The sequence below is a fragment of the Rhinatrema bivittatum genome, chromosome 15 (genome assembly GCF_901001135.1).
Source record: "Rhinatrema bivittatum chromosome 15, aRhiBiv1.1, whole genome shotgun sequence".
Lineage (NCBI taxonomy): Eukaryota > Metazoa > Chordata > Amphibia > Gymnophiona > Rhinatrematidae > Rhinatrema > Rhinatrema bivittatum.
The window spans coordinates 20,325,144-20,345,631 of record NC_042629.1 but is presented as its reverse complement, the minus strand read 5'-3'; the positions used below and the strand labels follow the sequence as shown (position 1 = coordinate 20,345,631).

At 41.9% G+C, this 20,488-nt stretch overlaps 1 protein-coding gene across 7 annotated transcripts in view; it reads right to left on the bottom strand.

The window, feature by feature from the left end:
* Positions 1-224: 224 nt before the first annotated feature.
* ROBO1 (roundabout guidance receptor 1) overlaps positions 225-20,488 on the bottom strand; it is a 1,172,418-nt gene continuing 1,152,154 nt past the window's right edge. For all 7 annotated transcript variants that reach the window (XM_029577784.1, XM_029577785.1, XM_029577783.1 and 4 more), the window contains 4 exons: positions 13,083-13,235; positions 4,881-5,186; positions 4,012-4,208; positions 225-1,085 (listed from right to left, as the gene is read on the bottom strand). In XM_029577784.1, coding sequence (XP_029433644.1) covers positions 1,071-1,085; positions 4,012-4,208; positions 4,881-5,186; positions 13,083-13,235 — 671 coding nt within the window. In that variant the 3' untranslated portion in view covers positions 225-1,070. The remainder of the gene's footprint in view (positions 1,086-4,011; positions 4,209-4,880; positions 5,187-13,082; positions 13,236-20,488) is intronic.

Sequence of the window (20,488 nt, the reverse complement as noted above, 5' to 3'; positions counted from 1 at the left end):
ACACAGTGCATTACAAATTAAAAAAATAAACACAAGTTCAAATAAACCTTCCTCAAGTGGCACTTTTTTAAATGGTGGTTTGACATGTTAAAGCAGGGATCTAAGATAGAGGTCAATGAGGCGCTTTCTCTATTCTGTCCAATGTATTACAAAAGCCAGGTTTGTCTTTCCTACAACCCACTGTCCCCCCCGTTAGCATCTTTTACATGGAAAAATAGATGATATTTTCTTTCTTTTTTTTTTTTTGCCAGACCTCATGCATGACATCCCGAGACCACCAGAAATGTATCTGATTTGACTTCCATTTATCAAGTAACACAATTTTACTACAAGTGTACCTTAAAAGATGGACACGAGGAAGACAAGTTACAGGGCCATGGGAGCTTAAAAAAAGGGCATATTTACAGTGTGGCCCATCGTCATGTCGCTTGTAGCTTATGTCTGAAAAACAAAACACTGTTTGCATTAGCAACCTGAGGAACTGACATAAAACAGTCCCCCCCTCTTGGACTGTAATGTTTAATCCATATTCGCTAAATACAGCCAGAAGCAAAGTTATGACACTATGATACTCCTTTGTATAACTTGTGCTGTATCCAGCTGGGTGTTAGGACAACCAAGATCGCTGGTGGCTTGTCGGTAATATTGCTGAGTGCACTGCCCTGCCTCCCAGGAGGACAGGAGTTGCAATGGGAAAGCAAAGTAGGGATTTCCAGGTGTTGACACCCTCTGCTGGCCAATCCCTGAAGCAGCACTGGCGTCCGCTCTGCACGCAGCTGCTTTCCAGCTTTGCTGGTTGGCGGGTACTTGTAAGGTGCTCGCCCTACTGAACGCTGCTAAGAGGAGAACAGAGAGGCTAGAAAGGAAGGAAGGTGTAAACAAAAAAATAAAATAAAATAAAATAATGTTCAGCTGACGTCATGGATTGAAGAAGGTGAAGTTTGTACACTCTGATTGCACTGAAGGGGATTTGTGGCATCAAAACATTTTCCAGCAAGCTGTATCTTAAGAGATACTGTATCTCTCTGAGCATATCATCAGCACATGAATCTGTTTAGTGTCCGTTTTCTTCAGCTTTCTGTTTCCTGCAAGAAATCAAATGGTTAAAGGGCATATTGAAACATTTATGGACATATTTACAGATGAACTATTATATATGATTCACTGATCAGCAGCACCCCAGTTTTGCTGTAAATGATGGAACCCAATATGGTATTAATTTTCTAAATCCATGTGCATTTTAACAGGCCAATGCAATACCGTGCGCTCAGGCTAGCGCACAGGTTAACCCATGGTTGGATGCATGTCCATAACCCCTTATGCAATATCGACCTGATTTTAAAAGGGCCATGCATGTAAAAATGGGGGGTTATGTGTGTGGCTGGGCCTTGTGCGCATTTTCGGAAGGGCCCAGCCACGCACGTAAACCCCGTTATGCGCCAGTCCTGGTCCTCTCCAAAGGAGTGGGCCATTGGGTGTGGTCTGGTCTGGGCGGGGAGGGGAGGGGTGGGGTGGGGAAGGGGGGCAGGCTGGGACATCGAACAAGAAAAAAGTAAGTAGCTAGGAAGGGGTTAGGGGTCAGGGAGGAGAGGGGAAAGGGTAGTTAGGGGTATAGAGAAGTTCCCTCCCAGTCCGCTCCTTAATTGGAGAGGACAGCTAGGGAACTGGGAAAGCTCTACTCCTGTTGCCTTGTATAGCTTTTTAAAATTCTCCCCCCTGCATGGGTGAGTCGAGGGTCGCTCTCCATACACGTGTGGATTTTATAATCCGGTGCGCATGTGCGCACAGCCAACGGATTTTATAACATGCTCGTGCTGGGGTGCACGTTATAAAATCGGCACGTCCATGTGCGCGCACTGGGGCGGATTTTAAAAGGATTATGCGCGTAACCCCGAAAACCCGCTCCTGCACGCGCCGAGCCTATTTTGCATAGGCCCGGTGACGCGCACAAGCCCCGGGACGCGTGTATGCCTCGGGGCTTGAAAAAAATGGGCGGGGTGGGGCGGGGAGTGGTCGTGGCCAGAGGCCTCTCCACTGCTGCTGGGCCAGGGGATCGTGTGCCGGCACTTGGCCGGCGCACGCAACCTACGCCTGCCCAGAGGCAGGCGTGAATAAAAAAATAAAGTTGGGGGGGATTTAGGTAGGGTTGGGGTCGGGTTAGATAGGGGAAGGGAGGGGAAGGTGGGGGGGGGGAGGGAACGGGGAAAGCTATCGGGGCTCCCCTAGGGCTCGGCACACTCCCTTGTGCACACTGACCCCGGATTTTATAACTTGCGTGTGGCTGCGCGTGCATGTTATAAAATCGGGCGTAGATTTGTGCGTGCCGGGTTGTGCGCACAAATTTACGCCCGCGCATAGGTACGAATATCTGGCCCACTCCTTTTAAAATCGAGCCCTAAGGGGATTAGAGCGTCCAAACCAGCGCATAGCTAATAGGCTCATCACATGTAAATGCCATGTTGATGAGGCTATTAGCTAGTACCCCCATGCACACGTTAAGTTTTGAGGAGCCTCAAAAGTTTACAGAAAAGCAGCAACGTGAAAAAAAAAAAAAAGTCTTGCTGGCAGTCAGGTCAGGAAAACGCTCGTAAAACTTCGCTAGCAAAACGAGCACTCTCCACTGCTGGGCCCTCCCTATGGAACTCATTACCGCCAGATCTTCGTCTTGAAACCTGCCATCTCACCTTCAAGAAAAACCTCAAAATGTGGCTCTTCCGACAAGCCTATTCGGAATCGCAGAAACAATTCGACACAGGTCAAAGAGCAAAATGGCACAATATAAAGTCCACTACCGACTTTATACCCTTAGGACCTTCAGGACCTTATCTGGACAGTCCACCCACCTGCTATGAAAAACCATCTCTTGAAGCATCAGCTTTCTAGCTCATGCTCTTCCCATAGTTATTTTATTTTATATATCTTTTTTACGTTTAATATTTAATATTTATTGATCTACGTTCTTTTGTTCAATAATTTGTTGATTGTTTAATGTTACGCTGCACGTTCTCTGTTCAATACTTTGTCTATTGTTTAATGTAACGCCTTACCGGCGACAGTTTTGTTATATGGAAACCGACTTGATTTGATATGTATATCGAGAATATCAGTATATAAAAACCCTAAATAAATAAATAAATAAATAAATAAAATTGAGCATCCGTTTTGCTAACCCATGCACAGCCACTTCTCCTGGGTTCCCGATGCCATGGACACACAATTTATCCCTAGCGCGGCCTTTTTAGTGCAGTGGCTCGTTTGCCTACTGCATCAAGCCCTCAGGAGAGGTGACTGGGCGTGCCTTATAAAGAAGTGCGTTCGGTTTGGATGCAGTAATCTGTTTTGGATAATGGCTTTTGATTCAGATTTCATGTTGACTTTCAATAGACCTTATCAAGAAATTTAACTTAGTCTTCTTTTTGCTTGCTGATTGATGATTTTTCCCATTGGATATTCAGACACTTTCACAGAGCAGCTCTGGTCCTCAAGATTCATAAACCAGGTCTGGTTTTCAGACCATAATCCACAATTGTGTTTTTTTCTTACAAATTTCTCTCATGAACATTCATGCTGAACTGCCTGAAAACCTAAACTTTGAGTTCTTTGAGGACTGGAGCACACAAAAGCTCAAAAGAAGATACTCAGTAAACATTTTGGTGTTGCAGTGATGGCTGCAAACTTGGTTATGAGTCACACTTTTGAGTAGTTTGGGCATTAATTAGTTGTGAACTGAAATGCTATTCACTTGTCCTTCTTCTATCCCACCGTGCTATGTCATGATCATTCTAAGACAATTTTATGCAAATTCTCATGGCTATTTTAAAAGCTAAAGGTTTCTCTAATGATGACAGCATGAGCTAATTTACTTGAGGTTTACTAGGTCATCAATCTATTTGCACCACATCACACAGAAATTAAACTATTACCATTTAATAACTGCATGAGAAATAATCTGTAACACTTGAATAACATCAATAATAAAAGGTGCTACGAATCATGAATCTCTTGCATTACCTGTAGTCCTTCCTCTGCTTCTCCTCGTTCGTAGGTTCCTAATAACTGCATTTCTGCAGCATTCCGTCGGCCCCCACTTCCTTGATCTGCTCTCCGTCTACCTCCTGATCCTTTTGAGGACATTGAGCTGGAGGAACTGGGATCTCTAGGATTATTAGAGGTGGGGAATGTAGGTCTACAGTATGGCAGGATGTCCTCTGTGTATAAATCACATAATAGCATTAAGAAAGAAGACAAGACATAAATGAAGAATGAAAGATTTTTTATAAAAACTATAAATATATTATCAAGATGGTCCATTAGACACTTTGTTTATATATTAGTGATTTTGTGTGTTCAGTCATATTTTTGAAATATCTATTTTCCATCTTTAATTGTCAGTACAACAAAAGAAAAAATAGAAACCAGTCAAGCAAACATGCCTGGGATGTGCCTCAGTATATGTATGACAACATTTGTGATAGCTGCTATGCCAGTATGAGTGGCATGGCACAGTCAAAAAATGCCTTCCATATTGGTCTGCCATCAACTAGATGGTATTTATTTATTTATTTAAAACACTTATATACCAATATTCTGTATTCACTCATACTGGTTTATAATAAAACAGATTTATAAAAAATAATAAAATACAAACAGAATAAAACAGATAATCGTAATCTTAAACTCAATACAAAAATACAATTAATAAAATAACATTACAAAATAAAAATTACAATAAAACTAACTGTAAAACCATCTATGCATGTTGTACTATGACCAATATTCAATTTAAAAAAGATATCATAAGAATTTGAATATCAGACCTATTATTTTCGTGAGCTATACTGTTGGTCATTATAGAAGAATGAAAAATTTTGGCAACATACCTTGGAGAAGATGAGTTTTTGCTGATGTGCCCTCTCGCTTTACAGATTTGCCTCCCCGCATTCTACCCTCATTTTGCTCTTGTGGTTCTCTGCGTTCCCCAGAACTTGTTCGCAAATCAGACTGATGTCTGCTGTCTGCTCCTTCCCTTCCCTTGTAGCCTGCTGCTTTCCAATCTGCTGACCTGTCTGTTCTTTGGTCAACGGAGGTGTGTTTCTGTAATATACCATGACGCGCTTCTAGCTGGGGCCTGGGTAGTGCAGTGGGAGATTTTATAGCAGGGGGAGGCACTGGAGGAGGTGGCAGATCTAGAAGATAAGAAAGAAATAGTATTCTATTAATGTAATTGAATGCCATGCCAACAATGATGCCTCACACCATCTATGATATGAAAACAGTCTTGGAATTCTTGGGTTTCAGTACAGTGTGAATAGTTCTACAGAGCCATGCCTGAAGAAGGTCCAGTTCAAGGAGACTGTGTGCCCATGCAGGCTTCTGGATTACTCTAGTCAACAATTCAGATGCTGGATCCATATCGTTGTTAAAATAATGCCACAGACTTTTCCTTGGGAGACACCATTTGATCCAGTCATAAATCACATAGAGCAACACAGCACTGATCTTGACAGAGATCAGTCTTGGAAGCAGAGGTTCTTTTGGGACCCAAACACCTGAGCCATAATATGGGATCTCGCAAAACGACAAACAAAAATTATCAATATGCATTTGAAATTCAGCATGGTTAATACCAACTCCAGCCCTGGAGGGCTATTAAGATGTCTAATGTCCAGGGTAACCAAAATATGCAAATTAAGCTGGCTCTGAAAACAAATTTAGGCAAATGTCTATCATGAACAGCCACTGTATATAATCCTGAAAATCAGTGGTTTGTAACCCTCAAGAATTGAAGCTGTGCATTTTTGGACTATAAAAAGCAAGCTTCCAATGGATATTCCGGACTTTCTGATATTTCCACTTTTTAAGGCAATAAATATTTATTCATCATTGCATTCTGTTAAAATGTCTGTATTTTAATTTTAGTTTCTTTTATGTACTACATTCTACGGTTCCTGTTTTATTGTAAACTGCTATGAATTAAAGGGCCATAAATACATAATTCATTAGTTAAAGCATCTTTACAAGCTCAAAAGACAACCCTCATCCCCAACATCCCAATTGGAGGCATTGCAAGGTACTTAAAAGATACGGAGCTCTTCCTCTTCCCTCTTTCTCCCTCCAGCATGATTGTTCCCCCAATGAGATCCTCTCCTATTTCCCACCAGCAAGAAGAGAGCAGCACGACTTACCTACATCTCTTTCTTTTTTTTACTGACATGTTGCATATGAAGTACTGTAGAATTTATTTTCATAATTAGTATATAATAGTGGTTCTCAACCCTTTCTCTGTCGGGACACACCTGATAAATAGTTCCCAGATGCGTGACACACTGAATACATGGCAATCACAGGGCTAACCCCACCCCCACACCTGACCCTCAATAAAGCAGAACTAGAACATTCCCCCATACAACTCACCATACAAAAAAGATATTCTGATATTATCTCAATAACACGCTCTACTACCAGGCGCAATAGCCCTGCTTATAAAAAGACAGCAGTTCACCACCAATGCATGTCCTATTGAGAAAACACAACATATAAAATGAGGTATTTTACTAGCCTACATGCCAGTTAAATACCTCACCTCGGTCATACATAAAAGATCGACCTTCAACAAGTACAGAAAGATCACAGATTACAAATATGGAGACAGAAACTGGAATGGAAACCCAAAAAAGCCACTCTGCATGCAGTGCAAAACTGGAGAAATGGAAACAGAAATATTGCACCTAACAAAGTCCCAGGATCTGCAATAATGCACACAAACTAATCAGCACAAAGTTACACCTGCATTATGGCACGCACTCCAATGGAACACTACAAATATTAAACCAGGCCCTAAACACCAATACACCTCATTAGGAAAACAGAAAAAGCCAAGCTGTTATAGATTCCTACACAGAAATAATTGTAAAACTATATGAATAAATGTTTCAAAACAGCTGATGAACAGAACAACATCTAACAATTAAAAATTATTAAAAATTCTCCAAACACCAATAAAATATTTCAAAACAGCAGACACACCACATAGTATCCAATAATTAAAATGGCAGTTAATCAAGAAAAATGAACTGAAAAAAGCCACCTTTACTTACCCTCTCTAGCAACTCTCCTACTCCTTTCCCTGGTAGGCCACACCAGAAGCAGCAGTAGCTGTTGAAGCTGTCCTCATGGTCCTCTTCCTTAGGGACCACAACCAGTCTCTTCTGTCTCTCTCACACACACACACACACACATACACCAGTCATACCCTCAGGACCAGTTTCTGGCTCTCTTACACCAATCATCTCCCCAACCAGTTTCTCTCTCTCATACACACACACCAGTCATACCCTCAGGACCAGTTTCTGTCTCTGACATACCAATCATCTCCCCGAACAGTCTCTCTCTCTCACACACACACGTCACCTCCCTAATCAGTCTTTTTCACACATACACACACATCACCTCTCTGACCAGTTTCTCTCAATCACACAATGCTCTCTCTCTCTTACTTACACACAGCCTTTCAATCACATACATGCTCTCTCTAATCCACTTACACACAAGCTCTCAATCACACACATGCCCCCCTCTCTCTCTCGCAGCCACAGCCAGCCAGAAACATGCTCATCTCTCTCTCTCTCACACACACACACACAGAAGCACCCTCCCTCACTCACACTGACACATAGAAGCACCCTCCCTGTCTCACATACATACCACAAATACAAATAGAGAAACACCCTCCCTGTCTTACATACATACCACAAACACACATACAGAAACACCCTCCCTGTCTCACATACATACCACAAACACACATACAGAAACACCCTCCCTGTCTCACATACACACCACCGCACACAAAAGCATTCTTCCAATCTCAAATACATATACACACACAGGCCCCCAGCTGAACAGCTTGTCTTCGGCCCTGTTGGCCTGGTCTCGGGCAGCGGCGGCTCTGTTCAGCCCCGCCAGCCTGGTCTTGGCCGGCTGCGGCTAGTGGCGCTGATCTTCAGGTCTTCGGCCCCGCCAGCCTGGTCTCCAGTGGCGGCCAGCAGCCCCACCGGCTGTGGTTAGCATGCGACACACTGGTTGAGAATCACTGGTATATAAACAGTTTTGCGATCTGTATAGTTTTAGTATCCCTGTATTGGTTGTTTTAATTTGAGGACATATAAGTTGCGTATTTATCTTTTTGATATTCTGATTTTATTATCTGTATCTTTAATTTTTTTTTCATTAGTTTTAATAGTTTTTTACATTTTAATCACTGAACATTTTTAGTATCATTTGTTATACTTTTTTTTGAGGCTACTTTTCTAATCCTAAGCACATCCCTGCAATAAATACACTTTCCATAGATTCTGGATTGTCTTCTCTAGACTGTAAGCTCCATGGAGCAGGGACACAATGTGCATCTGTATGGCATTGTGTATGTCTTGTAGTGCTTTAGAAATGATTAGCAGTAGAAGTAGCAGCAGCAGCAGCAGCAGCACTATTCTGCTTTGAGTAGTGGAAAGACAGATTACATAAAAATGTGAAGGCTAGAGTCCTGCGTCATAATGGGGCATATGAATAAGAGGACAATGTTTAAAAGCCATTTATACAGGTATATACTAACACACACAGGAAGGAGGGGCATGCTATAGGATGGGGGAGGAAACCAGCACACGGAAACGGAAACTTTCAAACAGTCGTGCAGGTGTACATGTATGCATGTATGACAGCTCGCACCAGTGGATGCGACCATTTTAAAATAAACACATGTATATGCATGCATGTTATAAAATCGGCTTTAAGCATGTACATCTATACTCAATTTTGTATGGACGTGCACATGTGTGCGCAAATCCTGGCTCTACTGCGTAAATGAGGGGATTTTAAAAACAAAGCGCGCTGACGCAATAACCCTTTTCCCCATTTCGCTCCAGTTGACAGATCGGCTGCTAACCTCCCTGTTATTTAGCCTCCCTATTACCTTTTAACCCCGACCCTTAAAACCCAGTTGACTCGCCTAGTTTTTTTTTATTTTAATACTTAGCCGCCCATATCAGAAGTAAAGTTACGCGGTATGGGACCCTGGTATGCGCGCTAATGCATGGAAATACTTACGTGCACATTTAAAGGTAACGTCCTGGATCACCCATATCCCATCCATGTCCCGCCCCTTTTTAAAATGTTTTGATTTGTGCGCAAACCCGTGCGCTTTTAAAATCCACGCAGTGAGCGGCGGCCCGAGACACGTGTGTATCTCCCGGCACAGGGTTTTTAAAATTGACCTTAGAGATTGCATTTTCACACATATTATTTTATATTAAAAAAAAAAAAAAAAAAAAAAGAGTGCCCACCGAGAAAGCAGGTGCAAATATCTGCAAGTACTTCCCACCCAGGGCAGTTTTCAAAAAGAGTGAACTGGTGCAAATCCCCAATGATAAAACAGTAACTCTCTGCCTCTGTGCAGGCAGCTTGAGATCTGCCCCTTTATATTCCTGCTTCCAAGTGGTTTGTGTTATTCTACCTGCGGTTCCATTATCTTTGACAGGGGGGTGGGGGGGGGGGGGGCACCAGTGAATACAGTCATGGAAAATTAGCCTGCAACATAAGACTAAAACTGGTCAATAGTTGGGAAAAAAAATATACCATCCCTAAAAACTCATTTACTACCGCAGTACTATGAAAGGAGTCATTGTACGAAGGATCTCATCAATTTCACAAGCCTTTTCATATAAAAACAAGATCAATACTGTATAATATAGTATACGTTTACCTTCCAGCACAATTCTTAGTATTCAACCTTTTCTTTAAAAGCTGTAATTTGTTTCTCAGATATTTTCTACTAAATTGTGTAAATCCTTCATGTCCTGAAGTTCTTTTATTAAATGTCATCAAAGCATATGTTTATCAAGGCAGTGATGTGGGATAATCTTATCCCCACCCCAACCCACATTCATATATTTGGTTATTCAGCAGTAACATTATATATATATATATAACGGTGGGTCTGGAAGAGGCTGAAGTGCAGTTTTACATTTTCCCAGGAGATTTCTCTTCCTCTCCCACCACCTTCATGTCCAGTAGGGTAATTAAGCTACAGACTCTTCAGCTCTTTGAGTAGGCTTTGAGAGGCCCTGGTTCATCTGCAGTGAGTTGGGAATTTGGGTTCGGCCTATTTGTGCACAGATCATGGTTGGGAGGCTTACAGTTGGCTGGCAGAAAGCCAGGGCCCAGAATGCCTCAATTTGCTTTCCTTTTATGGGCCGCAAGCAGATCAATAGCATATTTGGTCAGGGGTGGATTTCACTAGCATCTGAAGGACCATAATGTGGATCAGTTGCAATTTCAAATTTGTGTTTTGAGATTCAAGGACCGAGACCAGAAGATTTAGATAAGATTTCTGCCTAATGAATTGGAACGTTAATTATCAGATAAGGAATTTTGTTTTCTGCAGGACACATATAGACCTCGGTTTTTCAAATGTCAGAGCCAACAAGTATCTGATGATTTTTGGGCCCACAAATTTATTTTTGTTCATGCTGTAAAATATATTAGAAGCAGAATCAAGGGCAAAGATTTAAAATAAATGTTAGAAAGTATTTTTTAAATCCACACCCAATTAACCTATGGAATTTGTTGCCAGAAAATGTGGTTAAACTGTTTCAGTATTGGATGGGATTGCATTTAATCAAGATTTAACTAAACTAGTATTATAACTGATTATAAAATAGGTTTGCTCATGTTTCTGGAGGATGGATCCATAAATAATTATTAGACGGACTTTGCCTTCTCCACCTCTTAATTCTTAGGGAGAGCAATGCAAAATAGATTTTCCTATTGGGGTTTGCTGGCTATTTCCACGTGCGCTGGACTGGCCACTGACACAGACGGCTCGATAGGCCACTGGTGTGACCCAGTGCGATACTGTTTAATGTTCCTATATTTGGCTCTGGCCTGAGGAAATCACATCTGCCCTTGCTAGATGATTCTTCTCAACATCTTCAGATTTCATAGAATCAAAGTCCATGGCGCAGAGTTCTTTGCGTGCAACTTTAGAACCCTGAACATAGTGATTCAATCTGTGCATGTCTGTTACGCCTAGACTTTACTGCTAATTTTTAGGCCAGTTTTATGTATGCAGGCCACTGCTGCCAACCAACCCAGGGTTTTTTTTTAAAACCTTTTTTTTCTCCCGTGGTGTCTGTCCTCTCTCTCTTCATTCAGATTGCCTACGAGGCTCCAAATATGAAAATCTAAATTAAGACTAACCCCTTCCCCATTCCTTTATAACAGTGAGCCCATATATTTCCTCTTGTATCTGCTTGGTAATTAAACCACATGGCTCAGTAGCAATTTATGTTCAGCTGGAAAATATGCTGAAATAAGCACTAGGGTACAAACAAGGTATCGATCGCGTTCGTCAAACCTGCTGCAATTTTTAACTGTGGCGCTGTGCTGCTCTGGCCAGCTCGTCATTTACAAGACAAAAAAAAAAAATAACCATCCTCGAATGCAGGACTCTTATTTATTCCTACCTTAAAGGCAGGTAATAGCTAAATAAACCTTTCAGCCAGGTTTTCTATTTCAAGTCCTTGCAAGAAGTGTTTATATCAAGATTTGATGTTTAGCCAATTTTTCAGTTAACAGCCTTCTCTCCCAGATAATAAACACTGATATAATATCCATAAAGTCTTGTAAAATGCCATTACGGGGATCCCATAAATATGGAATTGTCAACACACTTTTGGGATTTACACCTTGTATTGTCCTTTGAGAGTGGCCAACACATGCATAGCGACTGTAATAACCTCTTGAAACCAGATAATGGTCTGACAGCTCAGTTTCACCGACAAAAGAGTGCCCTGGGCAGAAGCCAAGAGATGCAGGTGCACTGTGTCATGCCAGTGTTTAATGTAGTCTAATATCAGATAGATGCTCGCAAGAGAAAATACTCAGAATAAAGTACAGATAATAGCACCAACGAGCACTCATTGCAAAATTGCTGGTGCTCATCACGCTGGGATCTTTGTATTCTGTTTCTCTGTCAAGTGGCAGGAATCACAGGGAGAAGTGACTCACCAAAAGCCCTTCTTGTAACCCTGGATAAGGATCTATAATATTAGGGCTTTCATATGATAATGGGAAATGATGCCCCTCTTTGAAAAGAACTGCTGACTGGTAATGAAAGACCTAATCAGATTGTTGTTGCTGAGAACCAGGAGGTGGAGGAATTATGCCCGTGTCCTCTATCCCCCCCCCCCCCATGCCACGCACCTCACCTGCCCACTCTGCACACGATTAGCAAATTTAGCAAACTTGACAAGATGGACAAAGTGCTGGAAAATTTATCTTACAATGGCTTCCAGCACAGCCTCTGGGTGGATTTCTAATTTTTTTTTTTAAACTGGAAGGTGGTATTTTAATAAAAGTTGGGTCACCTGAGGCACTTTCATTAAACATTTTCCCTTGACAACATCACAATGTTTGCATTATCCTTGTATACTCTCCCAGGAATACAGGCATCGCCTTTTCAGCAGGAGTCAATATTGTGTGTGAAAGCATGAAGCGCGATGATTAGAATCTGTCTTTCTGGCATGCAACCATACAGGATCCCAAATAAAAATTCAAATAGTCCATGCTTGACTGGTGGAACACCAAATTATTTTAGAGAAAATACTGGACTTTGATCATGATTGCATTTCCAATCTTGTGCAAATTTCTTCTTGGTATTCTCTTTGGAATTTTTTTTCATCAGAAGTGGATATTGTGTTTTTATTAAAGGACAATCTTAAACTTACTCTGCAAGGGGGGTAAATGTGCTCTAGGACATGGGGTCATGATAGAAGGAGAGAGAGGCTCAGAGTAAACGGGAGGAAATACTTCCTGACTGAAAATGTGGTAGATGCCTGGAATAACCTACCAGCAGGTGTGGTAGTTACAGCTTGCTTGGGAAGGATACAGAGGGTAGTAGTAGGGGCATGGGAAGGGGCAGAGACAGACTCAGGAAATCTTTGAATGCCAGCTACTCTGTGTTTGTATGTATCTAGATCATGCACACATTATAGACACACAAATATTGTTTGGATCAATGGGCTCACCATCCGTGTAGGTTTCTCTGCGCAGGTGTACTGGCTGGTGTTTTTGTTTCTTGGTAGGGCGAGTTTTCTGTATTACTGCTGTGCTCATGTTACTGTCTGTAGACATGGGACTTGTTGGTCTGGGACAGTGTGACATATGGAAATGTCTACGGCCTGAAAGAAAAAAGATGAAATTGTACATACAAAAGATAATCTGGCCTCCTCTCAGGAACACACATTCGCTCCATCTCACACCAGAGGATTCACTTCTAAATTAAGTTATGGTCCACAAAGCAATGGGATGATCTGGTGATCTATTACAGTGATAAAACTGATCTGAATGCTTTGTTCCTAAAAATGCATTTTTAAAAGGTTATCTTTCTTTTTTCTCTAACAGCTCCTCATACCATAGTTTCCCAAAGAAAGTAATTCCAGATTAACTGGATCTTCTGAGTGCATTCTTGGAGTACAGTGACTTGCACTTTGCCCTGTTGTTACTTATATATCATACAAGATCAGCTTTCAGTGCTATGAGCAATGACATCTACCAGTTTAGATTAATCACCCAGTCACAGAATCAACCAACAAGTCTCTGCAGCAAGATGTTTTACCATATTAGGTGTGAAATACAGACCCTATGATGAGACTTGCGGGAGCAGGGCACAATAGGGGCAGGGTGGCCAGAGAGAGTCAGGGGTAGTACATTTGGGAGGAAGGATTTGGGGTCAGGATAGGGAAGCAGAGTTTGAGGGGGAGGGAAGAGAAAGGGTCGAGCAGCTCGCGATTGGATGAGACGGGGAATTCAAAAAGGATGCCCCACTACCAGGACGACCCCTTTTGCCTCAGCTTTCTGATTGGGGACGTTTTGATGTTCCAGAAGCCATTTTGAAAAGGGGCATTATGATAAGGAAAAGGCTAGGTAAGTGACACTGGATTTCTTTTGAAACAGCAGGTGGAAGCGCCATTCATGGACAAACGATCTAGCAGAGCATAGGAGTCAGCTGGGTGGCGCACTGTTTAAGGAGCATAGTGCGTTAATTCAGCCCACAATGCGTGTTTGGGGGGCATTGTTTCACTAAGGAACCATCGCATCCCACACCGAAGATTCCAGAGTTATTAAAAAATATATATATATATATTCCTGCCTCGTTTTTCCTTTTCTTTCATGTTCAGCATTGCGGTCTCCAGACAGGTGCAGCGGCAAGATGTTCGGATGGCTCTGAATTGAAAGGACACGTCTGCAGTGTGACCCAGTACACGAGTTAGCAAAGTCTGGGTATCAGCCCCCAAAGAATGAGACGCCAAGGGTGGGGAGAGCCCAGGCGGCTAACATACCCCTGTCACGATGCCGTGGAGGAAGAAGATGATCATCAAACCAGGATCGCCTGCTCAGCAATAAGGGCCCCCCCCACCCCCGGGCACGCCAGACAGACATCAAAGAACTCATGTTGGCGCTTCGTCAGCAGGTAGAGGCACATGGTATGGACTGGCTGCAGCAGCGCATGGCAAACCCAGCAGTCCCTGATGGTGGTCGACAGATAGGATGGATGGGGTTGCCCCGTGAGACAGTGATAATCCCCCATCTACAAAAGACTGTGCAGTCCCCGATTGGTAGAAAAAGGTTGCGCAGAGCAACTCTGACTCATCCCCTGACCGTAACGATGAACAGCTAGCTCTAGCTACAGTCATGCAGAATGCATTAAAATCATTTAAGAAGTGGTCAACTGGAAAAGCTGGCTAAGCTGCAAGTGTATGGGGTGCAGATGCTGGGTCTTCAGTGACACAGGGTTCTGCAAACCCATCGGGGGCTTCCCTTGAGCAGTCGGTTTCTACACTTACACTCAAGAAGGATGTTTTGCGTGGGGTTAACTCACTCGCTTGCAGCATTCCCAACAAGATTAAGAAGAAAATTTAGAAATGAGAGTTTATAGACATATTCTCTATGTTAATAAGGGATCTCAATAGTGGGGAAAGTGAAGCAAGGGAAAAGGAGGGGGATGAGATGAAAGAGAAGAGACCCAAAATTTAAAACAATATACACAATTGGGTAAATCATGAAGGCACATAAATGGGATGGTTGGGCCTGGTTGAACTACGACATTAAGTTTCAGAGGAGTATGGCACAAGACAACTATTTCCTGGAGGCACAGGGTGTTGTACCTTTGGCTAGATGAGATGATGACACACAGGTCATCATTGTCAAAGAGATGCATCTGTGCCTCACAGGTGCCTCATGGGACAGAATGTTGCAGCTCTCTGGAGAGAGGTGGGGCATCTATAGGCAATTCAATGCTGGTCATTGCACATAGATCCACTGCAAATTCAAACACATTTGCTCCTCCTGTAGCCTTGGCCCACACGCAACAAACCAATGCCGAGGCACGAGGGATCATGGGCAGCAATCCCCCACTTCTGTTTGCAGTGCTGAAAGTTTTAGCGCCAATACCAGTCAACATTAATGCCATGAGGTTCTAGCTGAAGCTCTACCCCCTACAGAGTAAAGCCGCATTGCTCACTGCAGCTTCACTGCCGGTTTTGCTATCCCATGCCATTCTGATCCCCCAGCTCACTCTCCCCATCAGCAATGCACAATTGAAACATGAAGCTGAGGTAGAGAGAAAAATCTCTTCCGAAGGTGCGATGGGCAGATTCGTGGGCCCCTTCGCATCCCCCCCTTTCCCAAATATGGTGATATCCCCTTTGGGAATGGTCCCAAAGAAGGAGCCCAGGAAGTTCAGGCTCATTCACATTTTATCCTACCCACCAGAAAATTCTGTGAATGATCTGATTGATTCTCTGTTGTGTTCAGTATCTTAGGCATCCTTCAATGCGGCGATAGCAATCATCAGGGAGGTGGGTGACCAGGTTGAGCTGGCAAAGGCGGAAATAGTCCTCGTTTCATCTGTTGCCGGTTCACCCTGAATTCTTCCAACTCCTGGGATTTCTATTTATTTATTTATTTATTTATTAATTAGCATTTATATACTGACGTACGTTGGGAACATCTCGTCGGTTTACAAAGAACAAAACTAGCAACAGGCTTTACAAGGAACAAGAAACTGTATGAACAAGTAATGTAAGGAGTAAAGGTATCTTAGGGGAACAAAAGAACTAGAGGAAGATAGGAGGGGCCAGGGCGGGGGGAGAAAAGGGGGGGCTGGAGGAAGGAGGGGGGGGGGAGCGAGGGATGGGACCAGAGGTTGAATATAGTTAACATCACAAATTTAAAAGGAAGCAGTAAAACATGTTATATACAAGTTATATGCAGGATATGTACAGATTGCATTATAATAGGTTAATGGGGTAGGACTGACAAATTAGGTTACAGATTGCACTGTGATACGTTACTGGGGTTAGACTAACAAATAGGCTGACAATTTATCTACAGGGTATGAACAGATTGCATTATAATAGGTTGCTAGGGTAAGACTGACAAATTGTAACTTTAGGGTGGGAAAAAGCCAATGATATTAAAGTATGGAGAGAGGAGGATGCAACGTGGGGGGTTCAAGGCTGAGGGGGGTTGTTAGGGAGGGCCGGGCAGGGTGCCGATAAGAGGGAAAGGGAGAGGGGGTGGTAGGGTGGCAGAGGGAGAGCGGGCACTTAGGTGTAAGAATGCATGAAGAGCCAAGTCTTAAGGTTCTGCTTGACTGTTTTAGGACAGGTTTCTTGGCGAAGTGAGGTGGGAAGCTTGTTCCAAAGGGAGGGACCTGCGAGGGAGAAGGCTCTTTCTTTGGTGGAGCGCAGTTTAGTGAGCTTGGGTGAAGGGGTATGCAGTGTGGCCAGGTACTGTTTTCTAGTGGGTCTGTTATTGGTATAAAAGGTGAAATCCTCTTTGAAATTTAGAAGCCAGTTCTATTTTGATAGGTGCATCTCAATGGGCTGTTCGATATCATGTGCCTAAGAACATGCCACACTGGGTCAGACCAAGGGTCCATCAAGCCCAGCATCCTGTTTCCAACAGTGGCCAATCTAGGCCATAAGAACCTGGCAAGTACCCAAAAACTAAGTCTAGCCATGTTACTATTGCTAGTAATAGCAGTGGCTATTTTCTAAGTCAACTTAATTAATAGCAGATAATGGACTTCTTCTCCAAGAACTTATCCAATCCTTTTTTAAACACAGCTACACTAACTGCACTAACCACATCCTCTGGCAACTAACTCCAGAGTTTAATTGTGCGTTGAGTGAAAAATAACTTTCTCCGATTAGTTTTAAATGTACCACATGCTAACTTCAAGGAGTGTCCCCCTAGTCTTTCTATTATCTGAAAGAGAAAATAATTGATTCACATTAACCCGTTCTAGACCTCTCATGATTTTAAACACATCCATCATATCCCCCCTTAGCCGTCTCTTCTCCAAGCTGAAAAGTCCTAACCTCTTTAGTCTTTCCTCCTAGGGGAGCTGTTCCATTCCCTTTATCATTTTGGTTGCCCTTCTCTGTACCTTCTCCATCACAACCTTATCTTTTTTGAGATGCGGCAACCAGAATATACACAGTATTCAAGGTGCGGTCTCACCATGGAGCGATACAAAGGCATTATGACAGTTTCTGTTTTATTCACCATTCTCTTTCTAATAATTCCCAATATTCTGTTTGCTTTTTTGACTGCTGCAGCACACTGAACCGATGATTTCAATGTGTTATCCACTATGACGCCTAGATCTCTTTCTTGGGTGCTAGCTCCTAATATGGAACCTAACACTGAGTAACTATAACATTGATTATTTTTCCTTATATGCATCACCATGCACTTATCCACATTAAATTTCATCAGCCATTTTGATGCCCAATTTTCCAGTCTCAGAAGGTCTTCCTGCAATTTATCACAATCTGCTTGTGATTTAACTACTCTGAACAATTTTGTATCATCTGCAAATTTGATTACCTCACTTGTCGTATTTCTTTCCAGATCATTTATAAATATATTGAAAAGTATGGGTCCCAATACAGATCCTTGAGGCACTCCATTGCCCACTCCCTTCCACTGAGAAAACTGTCCATTTAATCCTACTCGTTTTCTGTCTTTTAGCCAGTTTGTGATCCACAAAAGTACATCGCCACCTATCCCATGACTTTTTACTTTTCCTAGAAGGCTCACATGAGGAACTTTGTCAAATGCCTTCTGAAAATCCAAATATACTACATCTACTGGTTCACCTTTATCTACATGTTTATTAACTCCTTCAAAAAAGTGAAGCAGATTTGTGAGGCTAGACTTGCCTTGGGTAAAGACAGGCGAAGAGAGAATTTGAAATGAAGTTGGCCACAGAGGCAAAAACTCATAATAAAAACATTTAAAAATATATCCAAAGCAAGAAACCTGTGAGGGAGTCGGTTGGACCATTAGATGACCGAGGGGTTAAAGGGGCTCTTAGGGAAGATAAGGCCATTGCAGAAAGATTAAATAAATTCTTTGCTTCCGTGTTTACTAATTAGGATGTTGGGGAGATACCAGTTCCAGAGATGGTTTTCAGCGGTGATGAGTCAGACGAACTGAACGAAATCACTGTGAACCTGGAAGATGTAGTAGGCCAGATTGACAAACTAAAGAGTAGCAAATAACCTGGACCAGATGGTATGCATCCTAGGGTACTGAAGGAACTAAAAAATGAAATTTCTGATCTATTAGTTAAAATTTGTAACCTATTATTAAAATCATCCATTGTACCTGAAGACTGGAGGTGGCCAATGTAACCCCAATATTTAAAAAAGGTCCAGGGGTGATCCAGGTAACTATAGACCAGTGAGCTTGACTTCAGTGCCGGGAAAAAGAGTGGAAACTATTCTCAAGATCAAAATCGTAGAGCATATGGAAAGACATGATTTAATGGGACACAGTCAACATGGATTTACCCAAGGGAAGTCTTGCCTAACAAATCTGCTTCATTTTTTTGAAGGGGTTAATAAACATGTGGATAAAGGCGAACCGGTAGATGCAGCATATTTGCATTTTCAGAAGGCGTTTGACAAAGTTCATCATGAGAGGCTTCTACGAAAACTAAAAAGTCATGGGATAGGAGGCGATGTCCTTTCGTGGATTACAAACTGGTTAAAAGAGAGGAAACAGAGAGTAGTATTAAATGGTCAATTTTCTCAGTGGAAAAGGGTAAACAGTGGAGTGCCTCAGGGATTTGTACTTGGACCGTTGCTTTTCCAGATATATATATAAATGATCTGGAAAGGTATACGACGAGTAAGGTTATCAGATTTGCAGATGATACAAAATTATTCAGAGTAGTTAAATCACAAGCAGACTGTGATACATTACAGGAGGAACTTGCAAGACTGGAAGATTGGGCATCTAAATGGCAGATGAAATTTAATATTGAGATAAACAGTTTTTGACAAAACACCAGGGGTAGCACATGTAGACTTTACTGAAGATTTTCAAAGCAAACTTACATGCACAAATTTACTTGGAAAATCCTTGGGCAATTGGCAGAATACGTGCATGAATTACTTTGCACGAAGTTGCACCTGCTCCAAGGACCGTGTAATTTGTGCATTGTACTTCCATGCATAGAAAATAAATTTGTATTTGTGGTACTGCACAGAGATTTATCCTAAATTGTGCAGAAGGAGATGTACAGTTCATAAAATATGGAGTTCGCACATATATTTCCAGTAAGAAAGTGCTTACCTTCTCTACTTATTTTATAAACATACATGCATATCATTTAGGCATGAAAAAAACTACATAATGCATAATAACCCTGATTTATACATGGAGGCAGGTATTTTATAAAATATGCACATATACCATTTTGAAAATACTTGCATGCATATTTGAAATCATCAGCTCACCAATACCTCTGCTGGTTCTTCAACACCCTCTAGCACTTCACCATAAAGCCCCAGCAATTCACAAAGAACTCCCACTCAAAAATTGCAGACAAATTCTATTTCATGAGTGCTAGTCAATTAGCACAAATAAGTTTGATAATTTATATGCACACATCTTTTATAAAGTTGTAACTATTACATTTACTTCTTGGCATATTCCCAGAATGCCCCTTGACCACCCCATTTTTGCATTGGTAAAATGTGTGCACGAAACCAAAAATATACATGTACTTTTGATGTTTAAAAAACAGCATATAAGAACATAAGACATGCCATACTGGGTCAGACCAAGGGTCCATCAAGCCCAGCATCCTGTTTACAACAGTGGCCAATCCAATTCACAAGAACTCAAACATTTAATAAATCTCAAGCTTCTATTGCTTATTAATTAATAGCAGTTTATGTATTTTTCCTCTAGGAACTTATCCAAACCTCTTATAAACCCAGTTACAGTAACTGCTATAACCACATCCTCTGGCAAAGAATTCTAGAACTTAACTATGCGCTGAGTGAAAAAGAGTTTTCTTCGATTTGTTTTAAATGAGCTACTTGCTAACTTCATGGAATGCCCCCTAGTC